This window comes from Aquarana catesbeiana, linkage group LG10, assembly GCF_042186555.1.
Source record: "Aquarana catesbeiana isolate 2022-GZ linkage group LG10, ASM4218655v1, whole genome shotgun sequence".
Lineage (NCBI taxonomy): Eukaryota > Metazoa > Chordata > Amphibia > Anura > Ranidae > Aquarana > Aquarana catesbeiana.
The window spans coordinates 210,965,306-210,993,107 of NC_133333.1; the positions used below are offsets into that span (position 1 = coordinate 210,965,306).

At 43.3% G+C, this 27,802-nt stretch overlaps 1 protein-coding gene across 3 annotated transcripts; it reads right to left on the reverse strand.

Moving 5' to 3' along the window:
* On the reverse strand, window positions 1-25,687 carry LOC141111187 (gastrokine-2-like). Of its 3 annotated transcripts, XM_073603245.1 has the most exons (7): window positions 25,532-25,625; window positions 23,914-23,965; window positions 21,358-21,495; window positions 21,055-21,192; window positions 20,865-20,981; window positions 16,446-16,568; window positions 1-217 (listed from the first exon to the last, which is right to left on the reverse strand). In XM_073603245.1, the coding sequence occupies exons 1-7, from the start codon at window positions 25,543-25,545 to the stop codon at window positions 128-130; spliced, it is 672 nt and encodes a 223-aa protein (XP_073459346.1). In that variant the 5' UTR covers window positions 25,546-25,625; the 3' UTR covers window positions 1-127. The 3 variants fall into 3 exon arrangements, with proteins under 3 accessions (XP_073459346.1, XP_073459347.1, XP_073459349.1); XM_073603246.1 differs by lacking the exon at window positions 23,914-23,965 and having other exon boundaries at window positions 25,532-25,687; XM_073603248.1 differs by lacking the exon at window positions 16,446-16,568 and having other exon boundaries at window positions 25,532-25,630.
* Window positions 25,688-27,802: the final 2,115 nt, after the last annotated feature.

Genomic DNA, 27,802 nt, shown 5'->3' on the forward strand with positions numbered 1-27,802 from the left:
TTTTTGTGCATGTATCTACTTCTTTATTTTACAAATATTCATAGGATACAGTAATTGTAACCAATGTTATGTATAGATTGACAGCAATATTTTCCTAAAGCCTAGAACTCTGCAGAGGAGGGTCCCTTCACCAACTTATAGTGCATGTAACTCGAAAACATCCAACTTGAATATCAACTGTAATGTTGCCATGAACTTTCCGTTCCCGAAGATCCACCTAGAAGAAGAAAACACTATTTATTATTGTCATCATTCCCTCGTGCTGTATTTTACCCTTGTACCTCCCGAGCTAAAATGTGAACTAAAGTAAAAAAAAAAATGTGGAAATGATATGATACGGATCTTGTGCTGAAAGATACTTCTGTCTTCTAGCATATCGCATTTGTTTCTTTAGTAAGCCACTTCTTAGATACAGAGCAGGCACATGACCTAGCAATTGAGTGTACAGATGGGGATATACAAGGTTTTGTCAGTGACAATTAAACACTCCTCATCTTTGCAAGCATCTTCAAGCTTAGTAAATCATGCCTGAATACCTAATTGCCTATACAACTTTCTCCCTCACTCCTCTAACAGCCAGCACTCTTCTGATCCCTCTGGGCTGTGGGAGGGCCCTCCGCATCCTCACTTACAATGCAGAACTGCTTGTCCTGCATTAGAAAAGATGATGTCAGGGTGTGACCGACAGATGGCATGCCAAAGAGAAGCAGCTTTAGGGGGACTAGTCTCTTGGAAAGGAGGATTATGTGGGAGCAAAGGGTAAAGGAAGCAAACATGCTTTTTAACCACTTGACCTCAAGGTTTCACCATAATTTTTTTTTGCTATTCAGCACTGCGCTACTTTAACTGGCAATTGTGCGATCATTTAGGGTTGTATGCAAATTACATTTTTATCATTTGTTTTTAACACAAATAGAGCTTTCTTTTGGTGGTATTTGATCACCACTGGGTTTTTTATTGTTTGCGATATAAATTAAAAATAACTGACAATTTTGAAAAAAAAAAAAATCAATATTTTTTTCATTTCTGTTATATAATGTATAATTCATACATTCATTTCTGTTATAATGTATTCTACTACATGAACTTGGTAAAAAAATAAAAATAAAATAAAAATAAGTGTATATTAATTGGTTTGTGCAAAAGTTATAGCATCTACAAACTATGGTGAATATATATATTGGAATTTACACAGCTATGACGCTATACTGGTAATGGTGGTGATCAGCGACTTATAGTGTGACTGTGATAGGGTGCACAGCAATCTGGCGCTAACAGACATGATCTGGGAGGGTCACTAACTGACACTAACTTCGCTAGTGACACTAATTCAGTAATAAGATAATACTGTACACTGACATAGGCTTCTACCTGATAGTGTCCCTTGCTTATCCTCTGCTTAAGTTGAGAGCACTGCTTGGATACCGATTGGCAGACCTTTTTTGGTCATGCGCCTTCGTCAAAAGCCAGCTGAACATCCGGCTTCTGTCGGACCGGCTGCAGTACACATTATTTCTTTGCAGTACACACAGTTTCTACTGAACTGGCAGATGCTGGACGACATTCGGCCCATGTGTACGGCTCTTTAGGCTAAAGTTACATAATCCATGGGCAAAATCACATCCTGGTACCTGACATGTTTTCAGAACTAGCCAAGCCATACTAAGATTCTGGTCAATTTATAAACTTCTACGCTCCCACTAAAAGCCAGTGGGAACATTCCAACTCATCATCCAAACGACTGTCCTTTTGATCTCTAGCCAAGTACCTTTCCTACTAGAGTCTACTCTTTGAACCAAAGACCTCATGTTAGGCAGCCTTCCAGCATCTCCTGTTAGCTAAGAGAGTTAAATCAGCCATAGATTGTTTGAATCTTGACTGATTCAGTAGGGACCGGGTGAGATTCAAACCATGTATGGGCATGCTGAATGCTGAATCGATCAACTTGGGTACCACCAACCTGTAGGATTTTACATGCAATTATTGCTAGCAACTATTATAGCTGCTAGCAGTTATCACTGTGTATTCTGTGGGGACGGCTTGCCCCCTGTTGGGAGAATACAATCGCTCCACAGGGGGGATGCCCCCTTCAACACATCTATAGCCGGCTTTAATGAGTCTTCTTAGACTTCTAGTTGTTCCCATTAGCTGCAGGGTAATGAGTCTTGTGAGAGACCCAGCTGCTCTGATAAGCTGAGAGGTAATGAGTCTGGCCACATGCCACGTAGCTAGAATGGTCCTTAGCACAGGAGGAGCCTTATTTAAACCTCATCAGCCTGTTCACCTGCGCTTGTGACAGCTTTATATTCACAGTTCTCTGTTTATTTCCCTGCCTGGCTACTACTATTATCTCAGATCCCCCTTAGCCATCCTTTGCCTTGGGCCTGGATTACTTTTTAGATTGCCACCTGAATTTGATCTCGGACTATTAACTGAACTATGCTTGCTTGCTACCAGCTCTGACCTTGGAACTGTTTTCGGACTACACTTTCTTACTACTTGCCTTGACCATGGACTGTCCCTGGACTCCAGAGGTGGGGGACTCGAGTCACATGACTTGACTCGAGTCGGACTCAAGTCACCTGTTTGAGGACTTGCGACTTGCTTGACAAAATGAAATAAATGACTCAACTCGACTTGACTTTGACTTGCCACTAATGACTTGCGACTTGACTTTGACTTGGGCTATTTGACTTGCAATGACTTGCAATGACTTGGCACCACCAGTGCTGTGTCTTGGCCTAGGCAAAAGCCGCCCCCCCACAAAAGAAAGCTCCCCCGAGTCCCGGCTTCTGCCCGCACAAATACAGCTTACTAACATTGTGGGCGGGGATCGCATAGGTGTCCGCGAGCGGCGCTTGCAGTGTTCGCGGCCGCCGCAGACTTTTTTTTTATTTGATGATGACTGCACTGCAGTCTCTCCTTCTAGGCTGTACAGGTCTCTGTATTCCGTCCGGCCAGGCTGCGGCGCCGCCCCCCTCCTGCTGCGGAGTGATCTCTGAGGGAGGGGCTGGGCTTCTGTGCAAGTGTGCAGAGCCAGCAGCGTGAGTCGCGGGCCTCACGGTGGGGGAGGAAGAAGGAACTGGAAGTTGCCCAAGGAGCCAGCCAAGCCTAGCCGACTGACTGAATCTGAGTGGAGTCCAGTCCAGCAGCCATAGAATAAGTCATGGCAGACTATTATTCTTCTACTGAGGGGGCACTGGAGCAGGGACAGTCACACGACTTAGGGAGGAACTGGTCTGAGAATGGGGGTCAGTGCAGTGGTCGTCGCAGCACAGAAGAAAAAGCACACAGCCCGGAGCCGAGGAGGAGGAAACAGATTTGCAGAAGCTGCAGGTTTGTTTGATGCAGTGCCAAGCAAATGCTTCCCTGAAAACTTCCCTGCAAACTTTGCAGGGAAGCATTAGCTTGCTTGGCACTGCATCAAACAGACCTGCAGCTTCTGCAAATCTGCACTAGTGATGTAGCAGCTAGCAGGGCCCTGGCCAGTGGCCTGTACTGATGATTGCAGGTTGCAGATATGATTGCAGATGCAATCAATCATCAATATCATTGCACATGCTAAAACTATGAAACCTAGGTAGGTACAAACCTTCTTTCCTTGTTTTCTCCTCCTCCTTGGCTCTGTGCTTTTTTTCTCCTGCGCTGCGACGGCCACTGCACTGACCCTCAGTCCCAGACCAGTTCCTCCCTGAGTCCTTCACTAATTAACTATTACTTGTGCGAAGTACAAAGTGCTCAACGTGAATATTACATAAAAATCATATTGCTGAATTAAGTGCTCCATGCGTACTACAAACTCATTAAACAGTCCACATCCAGTGAAAGTTCATGTACTGCAGTGCTCCATGCATGCTGAAATCAATGCAAACTTTAGCACTGGTCACTGTATTGGTGTCACTGGTGCCCAAAAAGTGTCACTATGAGTCACTAATGTAATATTCTAATCTGGAATGATAAACGTGTCACTGTTTTAAACAAGGTTAGGTTAGGACCGTATATATATAATACATTAAAAATAGTTCTGTAAGTACTAGTGTACTAAGCAGCAACACCTTATTTTCTGGCAGTGCCCGGGCCGTCCCGACAGCAAACTCTGGATCCACCCCTGACAGATCAACGCACAAGGCAGCTATAATGGAGGGAGCGATTCCAAAAATAATTAAATTTGGATTTAAGGATTATGTTTTAGATGGTGAAAAGAAGAGAACGGCGATATGCAAGGTCTGCAACTCAAAAATAAGGGACACGTCCACCACAACATCCAACTTCATCTGCCACTACAAAACCCACAAAGAAAAGTAGGTACAGTAATGTCACGTGTATGTATATATATATATATATATATATATATATATGCAAATTAGGCCTACATCCCACTTTAGGTGGGAGCAGAGTGTATTGTTGTTCAAATCAATAAATCACATAGCTAACTTTTTTTCTATCTCTCTTCTGTTTACTCTATAGATATGAAGAGTACATCCATACCAAAGGGACTTTTGATGATACCCAGCCTCAAATCTCACAATTCATCGCACAGGGGACTGTGCAGCTATACCACTGCAACCACCAGCAGCAAAAGGCAATTACAAACTCAATCCTGTCAGACCTCATTATAAACTGCAACATGCCACTGTCCATCATTGAACATCAAAGCTTTCGTCGCTTTTTGTCAATAGTAGACAACAAGTACTCTCCAGTAAGTAGAAGAACAATTACTGGCAAGCTTGACAATCTGGTGGCAGATAGGAAAATGAAGCTGAAAAATGAACTCAAAGTGGTAGATCATCTGTCAGTGACTGTAGATATATGGTCAGACCGCAGGATGAGAGGCTTTCTTGGAGTCACAGTGCACTGGATCAACATTGAGGATGACCGTCTTCAGTTAAAATCACAGTTACTTGCGTGCAACCGCTTCAAAGGTCCCCATACAGGGGAAAGAATTTGTGAGGAATTTGAGCATATATGTGAAGAGTACAAGATTAAAAAAAGGTAGACCACATCATCTGTGACAACGCCGCAAACATGAAAAAAGCATTCACTACATGTTTTCCAGGACAGCTAGATGAAGACGATGACCTTGATGATTCAGACATTTGGAATGACCTGTCAGTGGAAGAACAGGAGATGTTTGACAATTATTTGAGTGCAAAAACCCAGACTAGACTTCAATGTTTTGCACACACGCTTCAATTGGTAATAGGTGATGGACTTAAAGAGACTAAATTAGTCAATGCAGCTCCCGCCAAAGCTTCCAGGTTGAGCTCCTTGTTACACACAAGCACCTCTTTCAAGGAAAAATTTGAGGAGGAGTTTGGACAGCGTGGAATCCCTGCCTCTGTTACCACACTCTGGAATTCCACACTGAGGCAATTTAAATCTGTGGTCAGCTGTGACCAGCTGAAACTGACTAGAATGCTTGAAGATGGGGGACACAAAGAGACTGTATTCACAGCTAGAGAGTGGAATCAGATTAAGGAACTTGTGGATGTCCTTCAACCTTTTGGAGAAGCCACAGACCTCTCACAGGGAGAAAAACTTGTGACAATAAGTGCTGTTGTACCCCGTATCCTTTCTCTGAATCACCACTTGGAAAATCATAAACAGAGCGTGCGCTACCTTGGTGGCTTGATCCGTAGCCTGCAAGAATCACTCCAAAGACGATTCGAAGGGATCTTTGTCAATGTGAGGATGGCAGATGAACAGAATGATGTAGCAACCTTACCCTTCTCTGACCCTCTATACCTAAAGGCTGCTCTGCTGGATCCTTCATTTGGCACCATGTGGTTGACCCATGATGTTTTGGCTACCGAAAATGTCAAGGAGGCTGTGTCTGCGATGATAAAAAGTATGTTATGTTTTTGGTAATAACCCGTTTGCAGTAATAACACCTGAGTGCATTGAGTCACTGTTTTATGCTTCTGTTTTTCAGACTTGATTCTCAAAGAGGACTGCAAGCCCACCCCAACAACCACCGATGAAGACGAGCAAATGCCAGTGGCAGAGTCAGAGAGTCATTCTGGGCTGTTCACAGCATACCGCAAAAAACAGAAGAGAGATTCATGTTCCAGTCCCCAAATTCAGCTGAACCAGTATTTAGACATTTGTGGTGGACAGAGCTGCCTTCAGTTTTGGGCCATGAACAGGCACATGCTCCCCTCTTTGTTCAGGGTAGCGGTAAGAGTAATGTCAGTCCCTGCATCAAGCGCACCTGTTGAACGTGTGTTTAGCCATGGTGGGGTGATAATGCGACCCCATCGCTCACAAATGAGCGAGAAAGTACTTTCAAATTTAATTTTTTGCAAATGCAATGCATGTTAAGTGGCTATTCTGAGAATAGCCACTTAACATGCATTGCATTTGCAAAAAATAGTATTCTGAGAAGTGAGAATGCTATTTTTTGCAAATGCAATGCATTTTAAGTGGCTATTCTAATAACTAAGAAAAAAGGAATAGAAGTAGATAGGCGCTGTTTCCAAGCCTGGTGAATTCAAATGTGTTATTCCCTTAGTGGGAGGGCAGTATGGAGTGGGAAAGATTGTAAAGATGTTGCCTATAGTATTTAGTGAATGTTTATCCCGTGGAATTACTATAAAGGTCCTGGATGTGCATAAGTCAAGTTGGTTGTCTGACTTAATCTGACTTAATAAAGTGCAGTGTGTGCTCTAAAAAAGATATAACTTAATCCGTATAAATATAATATATCCATATATAAATTAACCCTATTTTTAAATTAAAAATATTTGTGCAAAATTATGTGATCCATAACGTAATCGATAATGTACATATGTAGTGAACAAACAAATATATATAATCAAGTGCTTTCAGTGCTGCTACAAAAAAACCCCCTGGATTCTGATGGATATTCCAATGAGTAAACCTTTCAGTGCGTGCCTTAATCCGTGTTCTAATAGTGATTGATTGCACTCACCAGATCCTAGCAGCACTGAAAGCACTTGACTATATATATTTGTTTGTTCACTTCATATGTACATTATCGATTTACGTTATGGATCACATAATTTTGCACAAATATTTTTAATTTAAAAATAGGGTTCATTTATATATGGATATATTATATTTATACGGATTAAGTTATATCTTTTTTAGAGCACACACTGCACTTTATTAAGTCAGACAACCAATTTGACTTATGCACATCCAGGACCTTTATAACACATTTGAATTCATCAGGCTTGGAAACAGCGCTATCTACTTCTATTCCTTTTTTCTTATATCTTACTCCACCTAGTGGAAGTAATCGGTAGTGGCAGCAGTTCCAACAACATTCTTTAATTTTTAAATTTTTATTCCATTGCATGCATCCCATTGTGCAGGTGTTTCTCCCTCTTTTTTCTATTCTAATAACTAAGCTCAAAGTTTGAACTTGACACAATGCCAAATTGCCAATATCTGGACACTTGAAGAATGGTGATGAGAATACTATTATTCTCATCACCATTCAAGTGTCCAGATATTGGCATTGTGTCAAGTTCAAACTTTGAGCTTAGTTATTTTCCCCCTCAGCGAGGACTACATTTTTTCAGGCTTGTTGGCCATGTAATTGCTGAGTGTTCTGCTCCTTGTCTGCTATTTGGGCATTCAAAGTGTTTCTTTAATATGCCAAGAAAAAAGCACTAAGCAGTTTTGTTAATGTTGAAAATAAAACAAAACTTTTCCTGAAAACTGACTTTTAACTCGTTTAAAGGATGGAAATGGGGTAGATCAGCCTGACCAGCCTTGGGACTACAAACACCATGTAAACATTCCTTGTAATAGGAATAAAAGTGATCAAACATTTTTTTTAAGGGAAAGTGTGAAAATAAAATATACAATTAAAAAAAAAGTAAAAAGTGCCCCCGTCCCTGCGTTCTCGCACGCAGAAGCTCCCACATATGTAAACGGCGTTCAAACCACACATGTGAGGTATCGCCACAAACGTTAGAGCAAGAACAATAATTCTAGCACTAGACCTTCTCATCATCTTTCACATTATACAAAAAAAGTATATAATTTTACACAGACTAAATAATATACACTGATTTGGATTATTTTTACCAAAGAAATGTAGCAGTATAAATTTTTGCAAAATTTATGAAAAAAACCTTACTTATTTGCAAAATGTTATAACAGAAACACATTTTAAAAAATGGTCTTTTTTTATTTATAGCGCAAAACATTAACCACTTGGCGACCGCCTCACGCCGATTTACGTCGGCAAGGTGGCACGGACAGGCAAAATCACGTACATATACGTGATTTGCCTTCCGCGGGTGGGGGGTCCGATCGGTCCCCCCCCCCCGGTGCCCGAGGCGGTCGCCATTTCTTCCCGGGCGATGAGAGGTGAGGGGGAGGCCATCCATTGTTGGCCACCCCCTCCCGATCGCTCCCGGCGAATGAGAATGCTTCCTTTCCCTCTGTAATGTAAACAGAGGGAAAGGAAGTGATGTCATCCCTCCTCGAGTCGGTCTTTTTGATCCGGCGCCGAGGAGAGAAGACATCAAGTAAGTCTGCACAACACTACACTAACAGTAGAACACACCAGGCACACTTGTCCCCCCCCATCACCCCCCGATCACCCCCCTGTACCCCCTGTCACTCTGACACCAATAGCATTTTTTTTTTTTTTGCATTGGTGTCAGTTTGTGTCAGTTACAAGTGTTAGGGCAGTTAGGTTAGCCCCCTTTAGGTCTAGGGTACCCCCCCTTAGGTCCAGGGTACCCCCCTAACCCCCCCTAATAAAAGTTAACCCCCTTGATTACCCCCCATCACCAGTGTCGCTAAGCGATCGTTTTTCTGATCGCTGTATTAGTGACACAGGTGACGCTAGTTAGGGAGGTAAGTATATAGGTTTGCTTATAGCGACAGGGACCCCCATATACTACCTGCTAAAGGTTTTAACCCCCTGATTGCCCCCTAGTTAACCCTTTCACCAGCGATCACCGTATAAGTGTTACGGGTGACGCTGGTTAGCTAGTTTGTTTTTTGTAGTTTATTACAGTTTATTACAGTTTATTATAGTTTTAGGGCACCCGCCGTTTATTACCCTATAAAGGTTTAACCCCCTAATTGCCCGGCGGTGATATAAATTACATTTTTAGGGTCAGATAAGGTCTGCGTCGCCCCAGGCAGCGTCAGGTTAGCGCCAGTACCGCTAAAACCCACGCACGCAGCATACACCTCCCTTAGTGCTATAGTATCTGAGCGGATCGATATCTGATCCGATCAGATCTATACTCCCCAGCAGTTTAGGGTTCCCTGAAACGCAGTGTTAGCGGGATCAGCCCAGATACCTGCTAGCACCTGCGTTTTGCTCCTCGGCCCAGCCCTGCCCAGCCCACCCAAGTGCAGTATCGATCGATAACTGACACTTACAAAACACTAAGCACACATAACTGCAGCGTTCGCAGAGTCAGGCCTGATCCCTGCGATCGCTAACAGTTTTTTGGTAGCGTTTTGATACAGTCGCTGACAGTCAGGAGCTTTTTTGCCTGTGAGTCTCACTAGTGTACCCCTAAATTTAGAGCCCAAAATGGCAAATTGAAGGTACACTAGTGAAGAGGCCTACACGTTTCTGAGTATGACAGATAGTGAAGAGGAAGTCACTCATCTGTCAAGTTCAGGCTCAGAATATGAACCTGTAGAGGACAGTGGCTCCATGACAGATAGCTCTGACGACGGAGTTGTGGTCCCTGCTAAGGTCAGGCGTACCAGACCCCAATCTTCTTCTGTCCTTGAAGTGCAAGAACCGCAGGGCTCTCGTATGGAGCAGAGAAGTACTAGCGCCGCTATTCCTTCTGGTGAACTGGCAAGCACCAGCGGCCTAGTACACCCTGGTCATACATCCAGCACTGCAGTATCACGTGGTGACGTGGCGAGTCCCATAAGTGCAGTTCAAGCTGGCGAGGTGGCAAGCACTAGTAGTGTCCCGCTGCCACCAAGAAGACAAAGACAGGCCCGTCGTGCCCATAGTGCCCTTCCTGCTGCATTGGCCAATCCGAATTGGGAACCCTCCACTTCTGCAGCACCCGTACTTCCCCCTTTCACTGGCCAACCCGGAATTCAGGTGGAAACAGTTGACTTTACGCCACTGGATTTTTATTCACTGTTTTTCACCGAAGATCTCTATAGATCTATTGTGGACCAAAGCAATTTATACGCTGGTCAACACATCGCCGCTAATCCCCAGTCCTCCCTTGCCAGAGATTGGAGACCAATTACGGTCTCCGAATTTAAGACCTTTCTGGGCCTTTCCCTCCTCATGGGGTTGAATAAAAAGAGTAAGTTGCGGTCATATTGGTCCACTGACCCAATTTACCATTCACCCTTGTTCTCTGCTTCCATGGCCAGGGCACGATACGAGCAGATTTTGCGGTTCATGCACTTCAACGACAATGAACTCTGTCGTCCTCGTGGAGACCCTGCATACGATCGGCTCTACAAAATTCGGCCCCTCGTAAACCACTTCAACCAACGTTTTGCAGACTTGTTTACCCCCCATCAAGTTGTCTGCATTGATGAGTCCCTGATTAAATTTTCTGGCCGCTTGTCATTCAAACAGTACCTTCCCAGCAAGCGTGCCAGATACGGGGTCAAGATGTATAAGCTCTGTGACAGGGCCACAGGCTATACATATAGTTTTATGGTTTACGAGGGCAAAGATAGTCACGTAGAGCCGACAAACTGCCCTGACTACATAGGAAGCGCTGGCAAGATAGTGTGGGACTTGGTGTCACCCTTATTCGGAAAGGGGTACCACTTGTACGTGGACAATTATTATACGAGCGTGCCACTTTTTAGTCACTTGTTTGATCAGCAGATTGGAGCATGTGGCACCGTGCGACCTAATCGCCGGGGCTTTCCCCAACGGCTTGTAGATTCCCGTCTTAGGCTGGGGGAGAGAGCCTGCTTGAAGTATAATAATTTGCTCGCTATGAAGTGGAGGGATAAGAAGAATGTTTTCGTTCTCACCTCCCTTCATGCAGACACGACGACCCAAATTCCTACGGCGACTGGTGTTGTGGAGAAACCCCTCTGTGTCCACAAATACAACCTTAATATGGGAGGGGTGGACCTCAACGACCAGTTGTTGGCGCCGTACCTAGTTGCCCGTAAGGCCAGACGCTGGTACAAAAAAAGTGTCTGTTTATTTATTTCAATTGGCTTTGCTGAACGCTCATGTACTATACAGAGCTTCAGGACAGACTGGATCCTTCCTTAAATTCCAGGAAGAGATCGTCAGAGCCCTTCTGTTTCCAGACGGTGCTCTACCTCACCTTCCCCAACCAAATGCAGTAAGCCGGCTGCATGAGCGGCATTTTCTTTATGCCATCCCGAGTACCCCTACTCAACGAGCCCCCCAAAAAAGATGTCGTGTCTGTAGCAAGCGCGGATTTAGGCGTGACACCCGGTCTTATTGTCCCTCCTGTCCTGGCAATCCTGGTCTTTGCATGGGTGAATGCTTTGAACGCTACCATACATTAGTTGAGTATTAGCGTAGGGTTCAGCACTGCACAGACTAGGCACACTAACACAGGGTCTCCCAAGATGCCATTGCATTTTGAGAGACCCAAACCTGGAACGAGTTACAAAAGTTAAAAGTTACTAAAAAAAAGTGTAAAAAAAAAAATAAAAAAAAAATTAAAAAAAATAAAAACACAAAAAAATATATAAAATAAAAAAAACAAAAATAGTTGTTGTTTTATTGTTCTCTCTCTCTCTATTCTCTCTCTATTGTTCTGCTCTTTTTTACTCTATTCTATTCTGCAATGTTTTATTGTTATTATGTTTTACCATGTTTGCTTTTCAGATTTTTTATACTTTACCGTTTACTGTGTTTTGTTGGTAACCATTTTATTGTTTTCAGGTACACCATTCAGTTGCAGCGCGGATTTATTTATCTTGACAGCAACAGCGTTTGCTCCCACGATATATAAAGCCGTGACTCCAGCGCTGTCGGAGGTGATTTCACCACCACAGTTACATACTTCAGCATATATGCCGAAGCGTGGGGGCAGCAGTGGGTGGAGGAGCAATTTGCTCCTGCCTTTTGCGGGAGGATGCCCCCATGCTTCGGCATATATATATTTTAGGCACAGGTTGCGTTAAATGTTTTATTTTTTACTATGTTTTTTTTTTTGTATTTGCTTTGCAGGTATGGTAAGTCTTACTGTTATACTGTAATGTTACTTTGGTTTATTGTTAACCATCATTTGCTTAGCAGGTACGCCATTCAGTTGCAGCGCGGATTTATTTATCTTGACAGCAACAGCGTTTGCTCCCACGATATATAAAGCCGTGACTCCAGCGCTGTCGGAGGTGATTTCACCACCACAGTTACATACTTCAGCATATATGCCGAAGCGTGGGGGCAGCAGTGGGTGGAGGAGCAATTTGCTCCTGCCTTTTGCGGGAGGCTGCCCCCATGCTTCGGCATATATAAATGGTGCATGTATGCCCATCATTAGAAGTGGGTGGATGAAGGGAGGTATTCTAATGGTGGGCATACCCACCGATCAATATCTTTTTTTCGTTCAGCCCACAGGCTGCATGAAAAAAAAGTTTACAATATATGCCTAACAAGGACCAGCAACGTACTGGTATGTTGCTGGACTTTGAGTGGTTATACCAGAATGATGCCTGCAGGTTTAGGTATCATCTTGGTATCATTCTTTTCAGCCAGCGGTCGGCTTTCATGTAAAAGCAATCCTAGCGGCTAATTAGCCTCTAGACTGCTTTTGCAAGCAGTGGGAGGGAATGCCCCCCCACCGTCTTCCATGTTTTTCTCTGGCTTTCCTGTCCCAACAGGGAACCTGAAAATGCAGACGGTGATTCAGCCAGCTGACCATAGAGCTGATCAGAGACCAGAATGGCTCCAAACATCTCTATGGCCTAAGAAACCGGAAGCTACGAGCATTTCATGACTTAGATTTCGCCGAATGTAAACAGCGCCATTGGGAAATTGGGAAAGCATTTTATCACACCGATCTTGGTGTGGTCAGATGCTTTGAGGGCAGAGGAGAGATCTAGGGTCTAATAGAGCCCAATTTTTTAAAAAAAGAGTACCTGTCACTACCTATTGCTATCATAGGGGATATTTACATTCCCTGAGATAACAATATAATTAATAAAAAAAAAATAAAAATGAAAGGAACAGTTTAAAAATAAGATAAAAAAGCAAAAAAATAATAAAGAAAAAAAAAAAAAAAAAAGCACCCCTGTCCCCCCTTGCTCTCGCGCAAAGGCGAATGCAAGTGTCGGTCTGGCGTCAAATGTAAACAGCAATTGCACCATGCATGTGAGGTATCACCGCGAAGGACAGAACGAGGGCAGTAATTTTAGCAGTAGACCTCCTCTGTAAATCTAAAGTGGTAACCTGTAAAGGCTTTTAAAGGCTTTTAAAAATGTATTTATTTTGTCGCCGCTGCGCGTTTGTGCGCAATTTTAAAGCATGTCATGTTTGGTATCCATGTACTCAGCCTAAGATCATCTTTTTTATTTCATCAAACATTTGGGCAATATAGTGTGTTTTAGTGCATTAAAATGTAAAAAAGTGTGTTTTTTCCCCAAAAAATGCGTTTGAAAAATCGCTGCGCAAATACTGTGTGAAAAAAAAATATGAAACACCCACCATTTCAATCTGTAGGGCATTTGCTTTAAAAAAATATATAATGTTTGGGGGTTCAAAGTAATTTTCTTGCAAAAAAAAATTATTTTTTCATGTAATCAAAAAGTGTCAGAAAGGGCTTTGTCTTCAAGTGGTTAGAAGAGTGGGTGATGTGTGACATAAGCTTCTAAATGTTGTGCATAAAATGCCAGGACAGTTCAAACCCCCCCCAAATGACCCCATTTTGGAAAGTAGACACCCCAAGCTATTTGCTGAGAGGCATGTCGAATCCATGGAATATTTTATATTGTGACACAAGTTGCGGGAAAGAGACAAATCTTTTTTTTTTTTTTTTTTTTTTTTTGCACAAAGTTGTCACTAAATGATATATTGCTCAAACATGCCATGGGAATATGTGAAATTACACCCCAAAATACATTCTGTTGCTTCTCCTAAGTATGGGGATACCACATGTGTGGGACTTTTTGGGAGCCTAGCCGCACACGGGACCCCGAAAACCAAGCACCGCCTTCAGGCTTTCTAAGGTCGTAAATTTTTGATTTCACTCTTCACTGCCTAGCACAGTTTCGGAGGCCATGGAATGCCCAGATGGCACAACCCCCCCCAAAATGACCCCATTTTGGAAAATAGACACCCCAAGCTATTTGCTGAGAGGTATAGTGAGTATTTTGCAGACCTCACTTTTTGTCACAAACTTTCGAAAATTGAAAAAAGAAAAAAAAAATACATTTTTCTTGTCTTTCTTCATTTTCAAAAACAAATGAGAGCTGCAAAATACTCACCATGCCTCTCAGCAAATAGCTTGGGGTGTCTACTTTCCAAAATGGGGTCATTTGGGGGGTTTTGTGCCATCTTGGCATTTTATGGCCTTCAAAACTGTGATAGGTAGTGAGGAGTGAAATCACAACTTAACGCCCTTAGAAATCCTGAAGCCGGTGCTTGGTTTTCGGGGTCCCGTATGCGGCTAGGCTCCCAAAAAGTCCTAAACATGTGGTATCCCCGTACTCAGGAGAAGCAGCAGAATATATTTTGGGGTGTAATTCCACATATGCCCATGGCATGTTTGAGCAATATATCATTTAGTGACAACTTTGTGCAAAAAAAAAAAAAATTGTCACTTTCCCGCAACTTGTGTCAAAATATAAAATATTCCATGGACTCAACATGCCTCTCAGCAAATAGCTTGGGGTGTCTACTTTCCAAAATGGGGTCATTTGGGGGGGTTTTGTGCCATCTGGGCTTTTTATGGCCTTCAAAACTGTGATAGGCAGTGAGGACTGAAATCACAACTTTACGCCCTTAGAAATCCTGAAGGCGGTGCTTGGTTTTCGGGGCCCCGTACGCGGCTAGGCTCCCAAAAAGTCCCACACATGTGGTATCCCCATACTCAGGAGAAGCAGCTAAATGTATTTTGGGGTGCAATTCCACATATGCCCATGGCCTGTGTGAGAAATATATCATTTAGTGACAACTTTGTGCAAAAAAAAAAAAAATTGTCACTTTCCCGCAACTTGTGTCAAAAAATAAAATATTCCATGGACTCAACATGCCTCTCAGCAAATAGCTTGGGGTGTCTACTTTCCAAAATGGGGTCATTTGGGGGGGTTTTGTGCCATCTTGGCATTTTATGGCATTCAAAACTGTGATAGGAAGTGAGGAGTGAAATCAAAAATGTATGCCCTTAGAAATCCTGAAGGCGGTGCTTGGTTTTCGGGGCCCCGTACGCGGATAGGCTCCCAAAAAGTCCTAAACATGTGGTATCCCCGTACTCAGGAGAAGCAGCTGAATGTATTTTGGGGTGCAATTCCACATAGGCCCATGGCCTGTGTGAGCAATATATCATTTAGTGACAACTTTTTGTAAATATTTTTTTTTTTTTTTTTTTGTCATTATTCAATCACTTGGGACAAAAAAAATAAATATTCAATGGGTTCAACATGCCTCTCAGCAATTTCCTTGGGGTGTCTACTTTCCAAAATGGGGTCATTTGGGGGGGTTTTGTACTGCCCTGCCATTTTAGCACCTCAAGAAATGACATAGGCAGTCATAAACTAAAAGCTATGTAAATTCCAGAAAATGTACCCTAGTTTGTAGATGCTATAACTTTTGCGCAAACCAATAAATATACGCTTATTGACATTTTTTTTACCAAAGACATGTGGCCGAATACATTTTGGCCTAAATGTATGACTAAAATTGAGTTTATTGGATTTTTTTTATAACAAAAAGTAGAAAATATCATTTTTTTTCAAAATTTTCGGTCTTTTTCCGTTTATAGCGCAAAAAATAAAAACCGCAGAGGTGATCAAATGCCATCAAAAGAAAGCTCTATTTGTGGGAAGAAAAGGACGCAAATTTCGTTTGGGTACAGCATTGCATGACCGCGCAATTAAAAGTTAAAGCGACGCAGTGCCAAATTGGAAAAAGACCTCTGGTCCTTAGGCAGCATAATGGTCCGGGGCTCAAGTGGTTAAAAAAAAACAGTTTTTCCAAAAGAAAGCTCTATTTGTGTGAAAAAAATGACAAAAATTTCAAATGGGTACAGTGTTGAATGACAGAGTAATTGTTATCCAAAATGTGAGAGCACTGAAAGCTGAAAATTGGTTTGGGCAGGAAGGGGGTATAAGTTCCCAGTAGGCAAGTGGTAAAACAGCCATTTACATGAGCTATAAGAACTTTTACATCTATTTTTCAGTTTGTATCTTTTCTCTAATTTCTCCTTGCTGTTGTCGGTTATTATGTACTTTAGATGTCTGCATGTTTTCCTATGGTTACTGTGCCCTGACCCATATGATGATATAAATAAAAAGCACCTTACCATTTTTGACCAGTAGATGGGTACATCAGAGCAGAGAATGTTCATATTCATTCCCAAATTGACCTGATTTGCTTCTTTAACTGGTATAATATTATAGGTTATTTTTTCGCTTGGTGGAGTGTTCTGTATAAGTAAAGAATTTCAGTTCTGTTAACATTACATCCATTATTCTGTGTATGTAAACAAATTTAAAAGGAAGAAAAGGTGTGGGATAATGGAACATTTTGTCTGGGTAGGTATCCAAGGCATATATTCAATCCATTGTAAGGAAGCTTCATCTTTTTGGACAGAGGTCTTGGGCTGGCTCATTTCTCAGATTAACTATTGTTACATTGTGAAAAGTGCAAAACAGGTTGTGTAAAATCTGTAAGTGATTTTTATTAAACGTTGCCTTCATGAGACAACCAAACATTCAAGGGGAAGGTGTCCCTTCATTAGGGTTTAGAAGGTGTTGAAGGAATTCTTTTCTTTTACAAAAGGCTTTATTGTCTTTAAAAAAAATACACAACAGAGCCAATGGGATGACAATTGCATAACATACAGAATGTACAAGTATAGAGATTGCAAACTTAACATTGACGTGGATCCATTCAACTAATGAAATAAGTAGATCAGAACTGCATAACATCATAATGAGCAAAACTACACTATTAAGATTACTTGAGATATCAAGCCAAAGGAATTGAAAATCCACGATGAGAACATAGAATAAAAAACAAAAAACAAATTACATCTGTAAGCTCAATTATGTCATTACCGGGCCACAATTAAAAGGCCTAATAGATCTACACAACAATGAAGGAATACAAGTTTAATGAAAAAGAAAAGCTGGTGAGCCGGAACAAGAGGAAGATTCCAGGACGGGTAGAGAAAGAGAAAAAAGGAGAGACAAGGATAAAGAGGTCTCAGGGAACTAAAGGGGTTGTAAACCCTCATATTTTTTCACCTTAATGCATCCTTTACATTAAGGTGAAAAAAAAAACCTGGCAGTGACCGGCCCCCCCATTTTACTTACCTGAGCCCCGTCTTTCTGTTGGCGGAGATACGCTCTCCCTCTCTCCATGAGGTCCTGGCTCTTGATTGGATAGATTGATAGCAGCGCAGCCATTGGCTGCCGCCGCTGTCAATCAAATCCAAGGACACAGGCACTGGGGTGTGGGGCCGAGTCCGGTATTCATGTCTATGGGCGCAAATGCGGGACTCAGGAGCACGCCTGCAAGGTAACACGCAGGAGAGCGCTTCTCTAGGGGGTTATCTGATGTGGGGAGGAGCCGCAAGAGCCACCAGGGGACCCCAGAAGACAAGGTTCGGGGCCACTAGAGGTAAGTATGACATGTTTGTTATTTTAAAAAAAAAACCCTTACAATCACTTTAATGTCCTCAGATTGACATAAGAAGGTTATCAAAGCTTGATAGCTGAACATGGGATCCAGGGTTGCCAAACTCTGAGAAATTTTTCATGGGTGTCAAGTAAATTTTTTGTTGACCATACGTTGGGGTATTCCAGGCTCTCGCGCTATGGTGAGTTTGGCTGCTGCAAAAAGATACACCGCTAATTGTCGTTACGGCCGTAGTAACTCATCAATTGGCTTACAAAGGAGAGCTTCATACAGATTTTTTTGATGTCTGAATGGAAGAGTGTACGCAGGAGCACATAAACCCGGAGTTGAAGGAATTCTATTCTGAACCAACAGAGCAGGAATTATCATGAGAGGAAAGCTGGGTATCATTTAGGAGAAAAGTATTCTCTAGTCCCTGCAATGCAATATTGGTAAAGAATACATTCCCTTGATCACCTTCCAAACCCCCAAAACATGTTCAGTTTCTATTGATTATAACTTTATTATGACTGGATGATATTGGTTTTGCACACCATTCTGAATAAACTGTTACTTGTTGTCTGTGAAAATCAGCTCAGCTGTTAAAGAAATACTCAAATCAGCCTGCCTGGCACCAACAATTGTACCACAGTCAGAATCACTGAGAATGCATTTTTCCCCATTCTGGTGTTTAAGGTGAACATTAACTGAAGCTCTTTACCTGCATTTGCATGATGCTATACACTGTGCTGCCATGGGATTAGATAACTGCATAAATACTGTATGTAACATAGCGCCACCCCTGAAGGAGCCGCATGAATATATTTGGTTCTGTACTCTGCCTCCCAACCCAAACAACTGTCCCAGCCCCTCTGGCACACCTAGCAAACAGACACAACTGTAGAGAACCAGGAAATTTGTTTACTGGAAGGCTTTTCACAATTGAACAAACAATAATTGGATAACTTATTAGTCAAGAATGGCAAAAACTCTTATCTATAACGGTTTAAATTAAGACCACATGCAGACTTCAAAATAGTACAGTTAAACAACTTAAATGGCTCTAAAGTGGCTTATGCACTCAGGCATGAAGTAGAACAGATCTGGCTTGATAACGGTCAGCCTGTTTCCCTCAAATCCTGAAATCACAGACCCAGGCAATAAACCTGTGCTGAAATAGGCAACAATGTAAATGATCAACTTGAGGATTCTTGTTAGAGTTCCTCTTTAGTGAAAATTACTAGGACAACCAAATCACTGCTACTGAAGGTGAAACAGGAAGGTTCTCACAATGGAGATATCCGGTATCTTCAGCTAGCCTGGCATTGGTGCACTTGTTGTCCTGTTTGACAGGATGCACAAAGTGTATTTGGAAGTATCTTTGCAAGGAAAAAGCAGAATGCTGGCAGTATTCTGGTAAGCAAGGCAGATACAATGACTGCTCAGCTGGGTGTGATTGTTTCTACAGGTGTAGGTACCGTTAAGGCAAAGTTGTCTGCCTGCAGTGTCTTTAAAGTTGGCAAATGCGTTTTTAAGGTGGGCAAGTGCCCGCTCACCAGTCCTGCAACCAAGGTCCAAAGGAAGATGTCCTGGCAAGATGATTCTTCAGTTGGCCCGCCTGACCACCTTACAACCGGAACGTCTCATGTCCTCAGGAACGCCTAGAGATGCACCTGGGTCCCTCTCTGGTGGGATGTCCATCACTGTCCGACTCCTGGAGCTGTGGCAGGATCAGCACACCCGACTTCTGGAGCTGTGGCCAACAAGTTGCCCCCCGATGGAGAACAGCAGCCCCTCCGGTCCCATCTATCTTACCTTGCCTCATGGTGAGATTCTCCTTGCTCCCAGGTAGCCTCCTTGTCTCCCCACCTCTGTCTGTCCCAGAGCATGCTGAGGTGTGTAGTTCTTGCCCCAGGGATCACAGTGGAGCTGCCTGATCTGGGGACTACATGTCCCAAGATGCATTGCTGCAGTCATCCTGAGATTTCATGGGTCCCCGCCCCTGCCAATAGGGAAGCATGGGAGGGAACAGAATGGGCGGCCGTGGATCCTTAAGCGCCGCTCGGCGTGCTTTACTGTGAAGAGGAGGGGGGAATCCCCCACAGGAGCTGACAGGCTCTGTGTCCCTCAGAGCCTGCCAGTATACATTCCGGCAATGGTTGGCGGAAGGTGAGGGGCCGCAGATGGCAGGATGGCACCCACTACACAGGTATACTGGTGTTCCTAATAAAATTCTAGGTGTGTGTAAATATATTATCTATGAACTTAGATAAAAAGAAGGCTCATTAAGATGTATATAGAAAAGGTGTAATTGCCTGGAGAATACACTTTAGGGGAAATGGAGTGGCTCAAGCATAATGCCTAAGCCATTATTCTGAATGTAGAAAACAAAGCAGATACTGCTCCTAATTAAGAAAAAGGGGCACAAACCCGTTCCTTAATTAGTTGCAATCTGTTCTATGCTGTGTCCGTGACAGACAGGGCACAGAAAGCAGTTAAAGTGATTGTAAAGGCCACCTTGTAAAACAACCCATTCAGTTTAAAATTGAAATGAAAGTAAAAACATCTGTGTATGGATATTAAAATATATATATATATATATATATATATATATATATATATATATATATATATATATATATATACACCTTTTTCTTTCTTTCTTATAGGTAATCACATTCCCTTTGTTCTCAGCTGCATGAGAGCTGGGGGGGGACAGCAGTACACTGAGCTTTACAGTGAAAGGCTGTGTAGGTGGGGTGTGTCAGAACAAGTCTGATCATTTGAGTAGAGAAGGCATAGCATAGCTAGAGAACTGACCACGGTGTGCTCTCCTGGTTAGTGCGGTCAGTTTATAATAAGGAAGCAGAGAGACTGGCAGGAACACCAGGGATTTCACACAAAGGAAGCAATACAAAGAAAACAGGAGGCTTTTTCATACAAATACATGGTACAGCGGGCACATATCAGGAAAATGAAGTGTTGGGGTAACAAAAGCTTTAAGTTGGAGCTCCCTCTGCCCACCACCGCTCCTCCCCCTCCCCAGGATAGTTTTGTTAATTTCCCTGTTTGTTTTTATAAATATTCCCATTAGACTTACATTGTTCTGGAAAATTCTTATCATCTTCAGTATTTCAGGTATAGATGGAGTTTGAACATCATCCATCCTCAGTAACTGACATATGGTGCTGTTGGAAGTCCGCATACCAATGATTCTCTGTGAGAAAATATTAGTTCTGATTATCACATCATGTGACTATTGGCAACAGAAATCACAAATCACCACTTACCCGCTTATAATCAAACAGAATGGCGGAGGAAAAATTATTCTTGTGGACAATGAAGACGGCCACATCTTCCTGTTCATTCACCAAGATTGTCTGCTGGAAGTTGTGTCCATCCTGAGAGTTGAGCTTCATCATCACCATCTATAGTATTAACAATATGGCCAATGTTATCAGGAGGGAACTAAAACAGCATACAGTGTGCAATTTCAGGAACTTGTTTCCAGCTCCACAGAACCAAACTGAAACAGTTACTAATATTGTATGTTTCAATTGCGTGTAGAAAAAAAAAGTTGAGATGTTTCTTACCGTTTCTGTGTGTTTTTGAGTCATGTAGACTCCAATTAAAGTTGACACAACAGTGATGAGGACAAGAACAAGTGCCACAGAAACTCCCACAATCCACTTCTTCTTGGGCTGCTTCGTACTGGGGAAGAGGCTGTATGGCTGATAGATAGAGAATAATAGAAAATAGGAAACATATGTAGGAGTACCCCTGCAGGGGTTGTAGATGTCTTGTTGTCTTGTTCCCCACTATTCACAGCCATGTACACAACAGCTTCAGCTTTCATCAAAACACAGTGAACAGTCCTTGAGCTTTGTTTTGTATTTATATTAGGGGGTAATAACTTTGATGGGGATAGGAATTATGTGATATCCACTTGACAGTAACAAAACCAGGGACAACTTCCTCCCTATTTACAGCTCTGATTGATTGTTCTCCTTTATCCTGTACAACTCCAACTTATTCCTCCACCTTGGTCTGTACAGCTCTGATTGATCCCTCTTTAATAGCTAACAGTCTCTGCTAGATCAGGAACAGTCCCTTATAGTGGGGGTTGGCAACCTGTCGATTGCAGGCTACCTGTTGACCGTCGACAGGTGACAGGTAGACCACAAAGACATCCCACTGTTGCCGGCCTGGTTCTCACTCCCGGACCGCTCACCCAATCCCAGGCTGCAGAGGCAGTCTCCGCCCCTTTCATACGTGCGGCTGCAGGGCGGGGAAAGCCTTCAGATTACCTTGGGTGGGTTCGGGCTCTTCTCTGAACACGCCTGAGAACTTCATTAGGTTATTGCACGCCCATCGCCACCCGCCCTCCTCCTCAGCTCTGCACCTTCCCTGCACCACTCTGCATTTAAAACTTCTGTACACTCCAGCTCACCTGACACCCCAGCCCTCCAATCCCCCCCAATACCATACCCTCCTGACACCCCAGCCCTCCGATCCCCCCCAATACCATACCCTCCTGACACCCAGCCCTCGTGATCCCCCCCAATACCATAACCTCCTGACACCCCAGCCCTCCTGACCCCATCAATACCATACCCTCCTGACACCCCAGCCCTCCTGATCCTCCCCCCCAATACCATACCCTCCTGACACCTCAGCCCTCTTGATCCTCCCAATAACATACCCTCCTGACACCCCAACCCTCCTGATCCCCCCAATACCATACCCTCCTGACATCCCAACCCTCCTGATCCCCCCAATACCATACCCTCTTGACACCCCAGCCCTATCCCCCCCAATACCATTACCTCCTGACACCCAGCCCTCCTGATTCTCCCCAATACCATACCCTCCTGACACCCTAGCCCTCCTGATCCCCCAATACCATACCCTCCTGACACCCCAGGCCTTCTGATCCCCCCAAAACTATACCCACCTGACACCCCAGCCCTCCTTATCCCCCCAATACCATACCCTCCTGAGACCCCAGCCCTTCCGATCCCCCCAATACCATACCCTCCTGACACCCCAGCCCTTCTGATCCCTCTAATACCATACTCTCCTGACACCCCAGCCCTCCTGATTCCCCTCAATACCATACCCTCCTGACACCCCGGCCCTTGTGATCCCCCCCAATACCACACCCTCCTGTCCGCCCAGTGCCATGCCCTCTTGAGACCCCAGCCCTCCTGATCCACCCAATACCATACCCTCCTGACACCCCAGCCATCCTGATTCCCCCCTAATACCAATCCCTCTTGTACACCCAGTGCCATGCCCTCTTGAGACCCCAGCCCTCCTGATCCTCCTGTACTGTACCCTCCATATCCCCCAGTACCATACTCTCATTACCCCCCTGCACTGCGCCCTCCTGGCCCCCCTGTACCGCCCCCCCCCGACCCTATACGTTGACTTTCTGACCTCCCTGTACAATGCCCTCCCAACCCCTACCATACATCCTAATGACCTCTGTACGCCGCCCTACATGCTACCCACCTCTGTACACTGGCCTACCTACTACTGACCTCTGTACACTGCCATACATCCTACTGACCCCTGTACACCGCTCTACATACTACTGACCTCTGTATACTGTCCTGCATACTACTGACCATTGTAAGCTGCCCTACATACTACTGACCTCTGTACACTGCCCTACATACTACTGACCTCTGTACACTTCCCTAGATCCTACTGACCTCTGTACGCTGCCCTACATACTACTGACCTCTGTACACTGCCCTACATACTACTTGCACTGGCCAGAAATCAGAGCAGATAGCCAGGCCTGAAATTAGTCAAGAAAATCAGCCTGCAGTACCAGATGTTCTGCCTTCATGATGGTCTCCGGCATCAGACTTGTGGGGGTAACCAATTATGGCTGTTTTGTCTTTTTACTGTATAGGAGAATAATACACTAACAGCTGCCCACTAGTCATAGCTTCCAATTCCTGGCATAAAATCTCATATAATATAGATCCAGAGCATTGTGCACAGCTGCTTTCATTTTAATTTGTAAGGATCAACTTATGTGTATGTCATCACATTACCCTGGCATTCAGCAAAAAAAAAGTATGCTGCATATCAAGTGAAGTATATTCTTAAATTAGAAGGTTTTTAAATGTCATTACTTCCATCACAAGTCCATGGGAGTTTTTTCCTTCATTAAAGTGGAGGGCCACCCTAAAATAAAAAATTGCATCAAAAATCTTTAAAAAAATTAAAAAAAAAATTTGAAAAAAAAAAAATTTTTTTAACTTACCTGAAACCCTTGTTGCTAGGCAGTCTTCCTAATCTGCCTCTTCCTATTCCACCGCACTTCCTCCTCTTCAGCGAGCGGCCCCGTTGCCTTCTGGGAAATGTGTGTGTCCCAGAAAACCATGGGGCCATTCACAAAGCGCCGCGCGACTCACGCATGTGCAGTAGGAAACGGGCAGTGAAGCCGCAAGGCTCCACTGCCTGTTTCCCTTCGTTAAGATGGAGGCGCCAGCGGCTGATCCGATGGACGGTTCGGCCTTGGGGGGCTGACATCGTGGGCTCGCTGGACAGGTAAGTGTCCTTATTAAAAGTCAGCAGCTACAGTGTTTGTAGCTGCTGACTTTAAAAAAAAAATAAATATTGCGGCCGGAACCCACCTTTAAGGATAGTGGATTGGGTCATACAAAGCATCAAGCCTTCATAGCCAATAATGCATCTGTAACCTGGTCTATGCACTATAGTTGAGTTCAGGTGTTTCCAGTGAAGGGCCCTGTTAATGCTACAACATACAAAGACACTGTAATGTGGACAGTTGTTCAATTCCAAGATTAAAAAAGTTACAATCTAAGTGCAGAATAACATACTATAATAATTAACATAAAAGACAATTGGCAACTCAGAAACAAATGAGAAAACAAATGCATATGTATATCACTGGATAACCGCTGCCTAGTCCAGCATGGGAAGCCTCAGAAGGCAGCTCTGTCTGCTGATACAGGGCACTGCTACTGTGGGAGAGCACTCCTAGTATACAGGGAAGAAGATGACAGCATGGGAACTCTAGGAACTCCAGAAATTAGGTCACACGCTTTGGGAGAGCTGGTGGGTGTGGCAACAAGAATCAAAGCCACCTATCTTTTTCAAGAAGACAGCGCTGCTTTTTGAGGCTCCCCTGGCTGAACTAGGTGGTAGTTATCCAGTGATGGCATTAAATGTGCATTTGTTTCTTCATTCATGTAAGTGGCCAATTGTCTTTTATGTTCATTATTAAAGGCTTTTATACTACACTTAAGCTGGCTAGACATGGATCAAAATTCAGCCAGTTCAGCAGGGACCAGCTGAGATTCAATCCATGTATTGGCAGGCTGATGGTACCCAAGTTGATCCATCGATTGACTTGAGTAGAACCAGCCTGAAGAATTTTTTTTACATTTGATTACTGCCAGCAGCTATAGCCGCCAGCAGTAATCTTTGTGTTCTGCCAGCCAGGAAAGCTCCCCGTACCCCCTGCCCACAATAGCGCTATTTGTGTTGATCAAAGGCTGATCAAAAAATGGATCCATCTATGGCCAGCATAAGAGAAAGGGATGTAAGGGGAAATAATGTACTATTATGTACAGAATGTAATCAGAGCTAAAATCTGGGAAATAAAAAGCAAAGGACAGTTATATGACCCCTCTAATCTTGCAGACAGTAATTACCCCATATACCTTCTAATTTAATTGTATATAACAGAAGAAAAGTAACATAGAAAGCAGAAGAGGAACTTACAGGAAGGTCCCCATCACTGTTCTTGGTGGCTTTTTCTTCCATGTTCCTATGAAAGGAACTGCTACAGATGTCTCCTCACAAATGAAGTATCAGGGTATTTATGGACAAAGCTGTGTGTGTTCCTCATAGGTATCCTGGACTGGATGCCAATAATTTTGATAAACTTTAAACAAACATTGTCAGATGGCTTGTAAAGACAAGAGATGTTGCAAGAGAAAATTCTGTACAAAGAAGATGTTGAATAAACATCAACATTGTATACTTTTAGATTGAGCAGTTAAAATATGTATTCTTTCCCAATCCTCTATAATCCTGAAGTGTGTTTGGAATCATGGGGAGAACAGAGGATCACTACAACTCTCGGTATGAAAGCATCCAACTTCCATTTCCTGTGACCAACGAGATCAGTTGCACTTGACGAAAGCTCCAACTCATAAACCTACCCCTCTCTCCAGCACTCATTACTCTACTCCCTTATGCTGGGAAGAGCCTTTGACTCTGCAATGGAGAAATTTATTTAAAAAACTCCTCTGTTGAAATGCTTGCAAATGCAGTCAGGAGCCGGCTATCGTTGCCTGCAATTCAAAGGACAATGTGCAGTGCTGTTGTTGAAGGGTTGTTTCCCTCTAGTGTTGGCCTGGACTCCATGTTGTCATTTCCCAAAGGGAAAGCACTGAGCAGAGCAAAGCATACAGGGAATTGTAGTCCCAGGACTTAAGTTTCACATTCATATTGAACTGTTTAGGACTACAATTACCAGATAGCTGAGAGGGAAGAGCAGACTGCTGGGAGAGCTAATAAAAAGGCTGTTCTAGGCCTAGATCGCTCTCTTGGGACCCCGGCTGGATCTGCAAGCAGGGACTATGTGACTGGGTGTGCTGTGGACAAGTCGTGGCCTGTGCAGGAAGAGTCATCACATGTGTATCCTACGGGCATCTGTGGACATCATTGTTTCACTGTCCAGTGGCAGCCTGGAGGCGGCTTCTGCTCTATCAGCTCTATCATCTATCTCATCACGTTTTACAGCTGATCCATGTGGCCTGCAGCGTGGTGCGACAGAAGTTGCACGCCATCCCCTGAGCCAGGACCCTGAGGGAGATCATGTAAAGCCACTATCATCATCATCAGCAACATCAATTACAGTATTGGCGCACGGGCACTTGCCCATCCAGCTACATAGACACTGTATACAGACACCATTGTCTTTCTTCCCCTTGCTGATACTTGAAGTACCACAGGATACAATACCTTTAAGAAAACAGTCACAGTGATCACTTTGTACTCAAATAACACAGGAAGATTCTGCATTCTTTGCTTGCTAAACCATACTAGCTGAATTGCTCTGCTCTACCATTCAGGATTGCTTCATACACAGTTCTTTAAGTACTTGCTGAAGACCTAAAGACATCATCTTTAATACAGAGCTTATAAAAACAAATGTGTTGTGCTTAAATATAGAACTAAATGAATAAAAAAACAAGTCAGTCCATGTGTCTTCAAAACGACACCAGTGAAATGCCTTCACAATATGAATATGTGCAAAAGCTCTTATTCACTCAGCTCCTCCACCATGTGAATAAACCACCAGCATAGGTTTTGATGTACTCTTACCAGAGAGTGTTGACCACCTATTACGGGTGGTCAAAAGGGGCTCATAAATTTCATATACTCCATCTACGGTTGTTTCTCAGCATACAAAGAGCAGGAGGGATCATCCAACTGTCACATGGAAAACGATAAACGGTCTTAGATCGTGATATCCAGTGGAATGTATCAGCAAAGTGATAAATGCCACATAGTGTAAATCCTTAAAAATTGTCTTTATTCAAGTAATGCACTGACATGCCATTACATAAGAAGTACCTGGAAGAAGTCCTATTGCGACGAAACCGGTCGGGTTAAAGCATTGTTTCCTGTTATCGTTTTTGGATTGAGCCGTTGTTTTGGCTGATGAAGATTTTACTTCTTATGTAATGGCATGTCAATGCATTGCTTGAATAAAAGATCTTTTTTTTTTTGCATCTTTTTTATTTCTATTACTTGAATAAAACTCATATTTCCTCCCCCAGGTGCCACGTCCCCTGATTTCTCTGTCAATATCAAAGGCTCAACTATCAACTTGCCCCCCCACGCCAAGGTCCTAGCTGTAATCCTGGACTCTGAACTAACCTTTTGGTCCCACATCCTATCGTTATCCAAAATTTGCCGCCGCAACATCTCCCAAGATATGCCCCTTCCTAACCAATGTCACCACAAAGCTTCTAATCCACT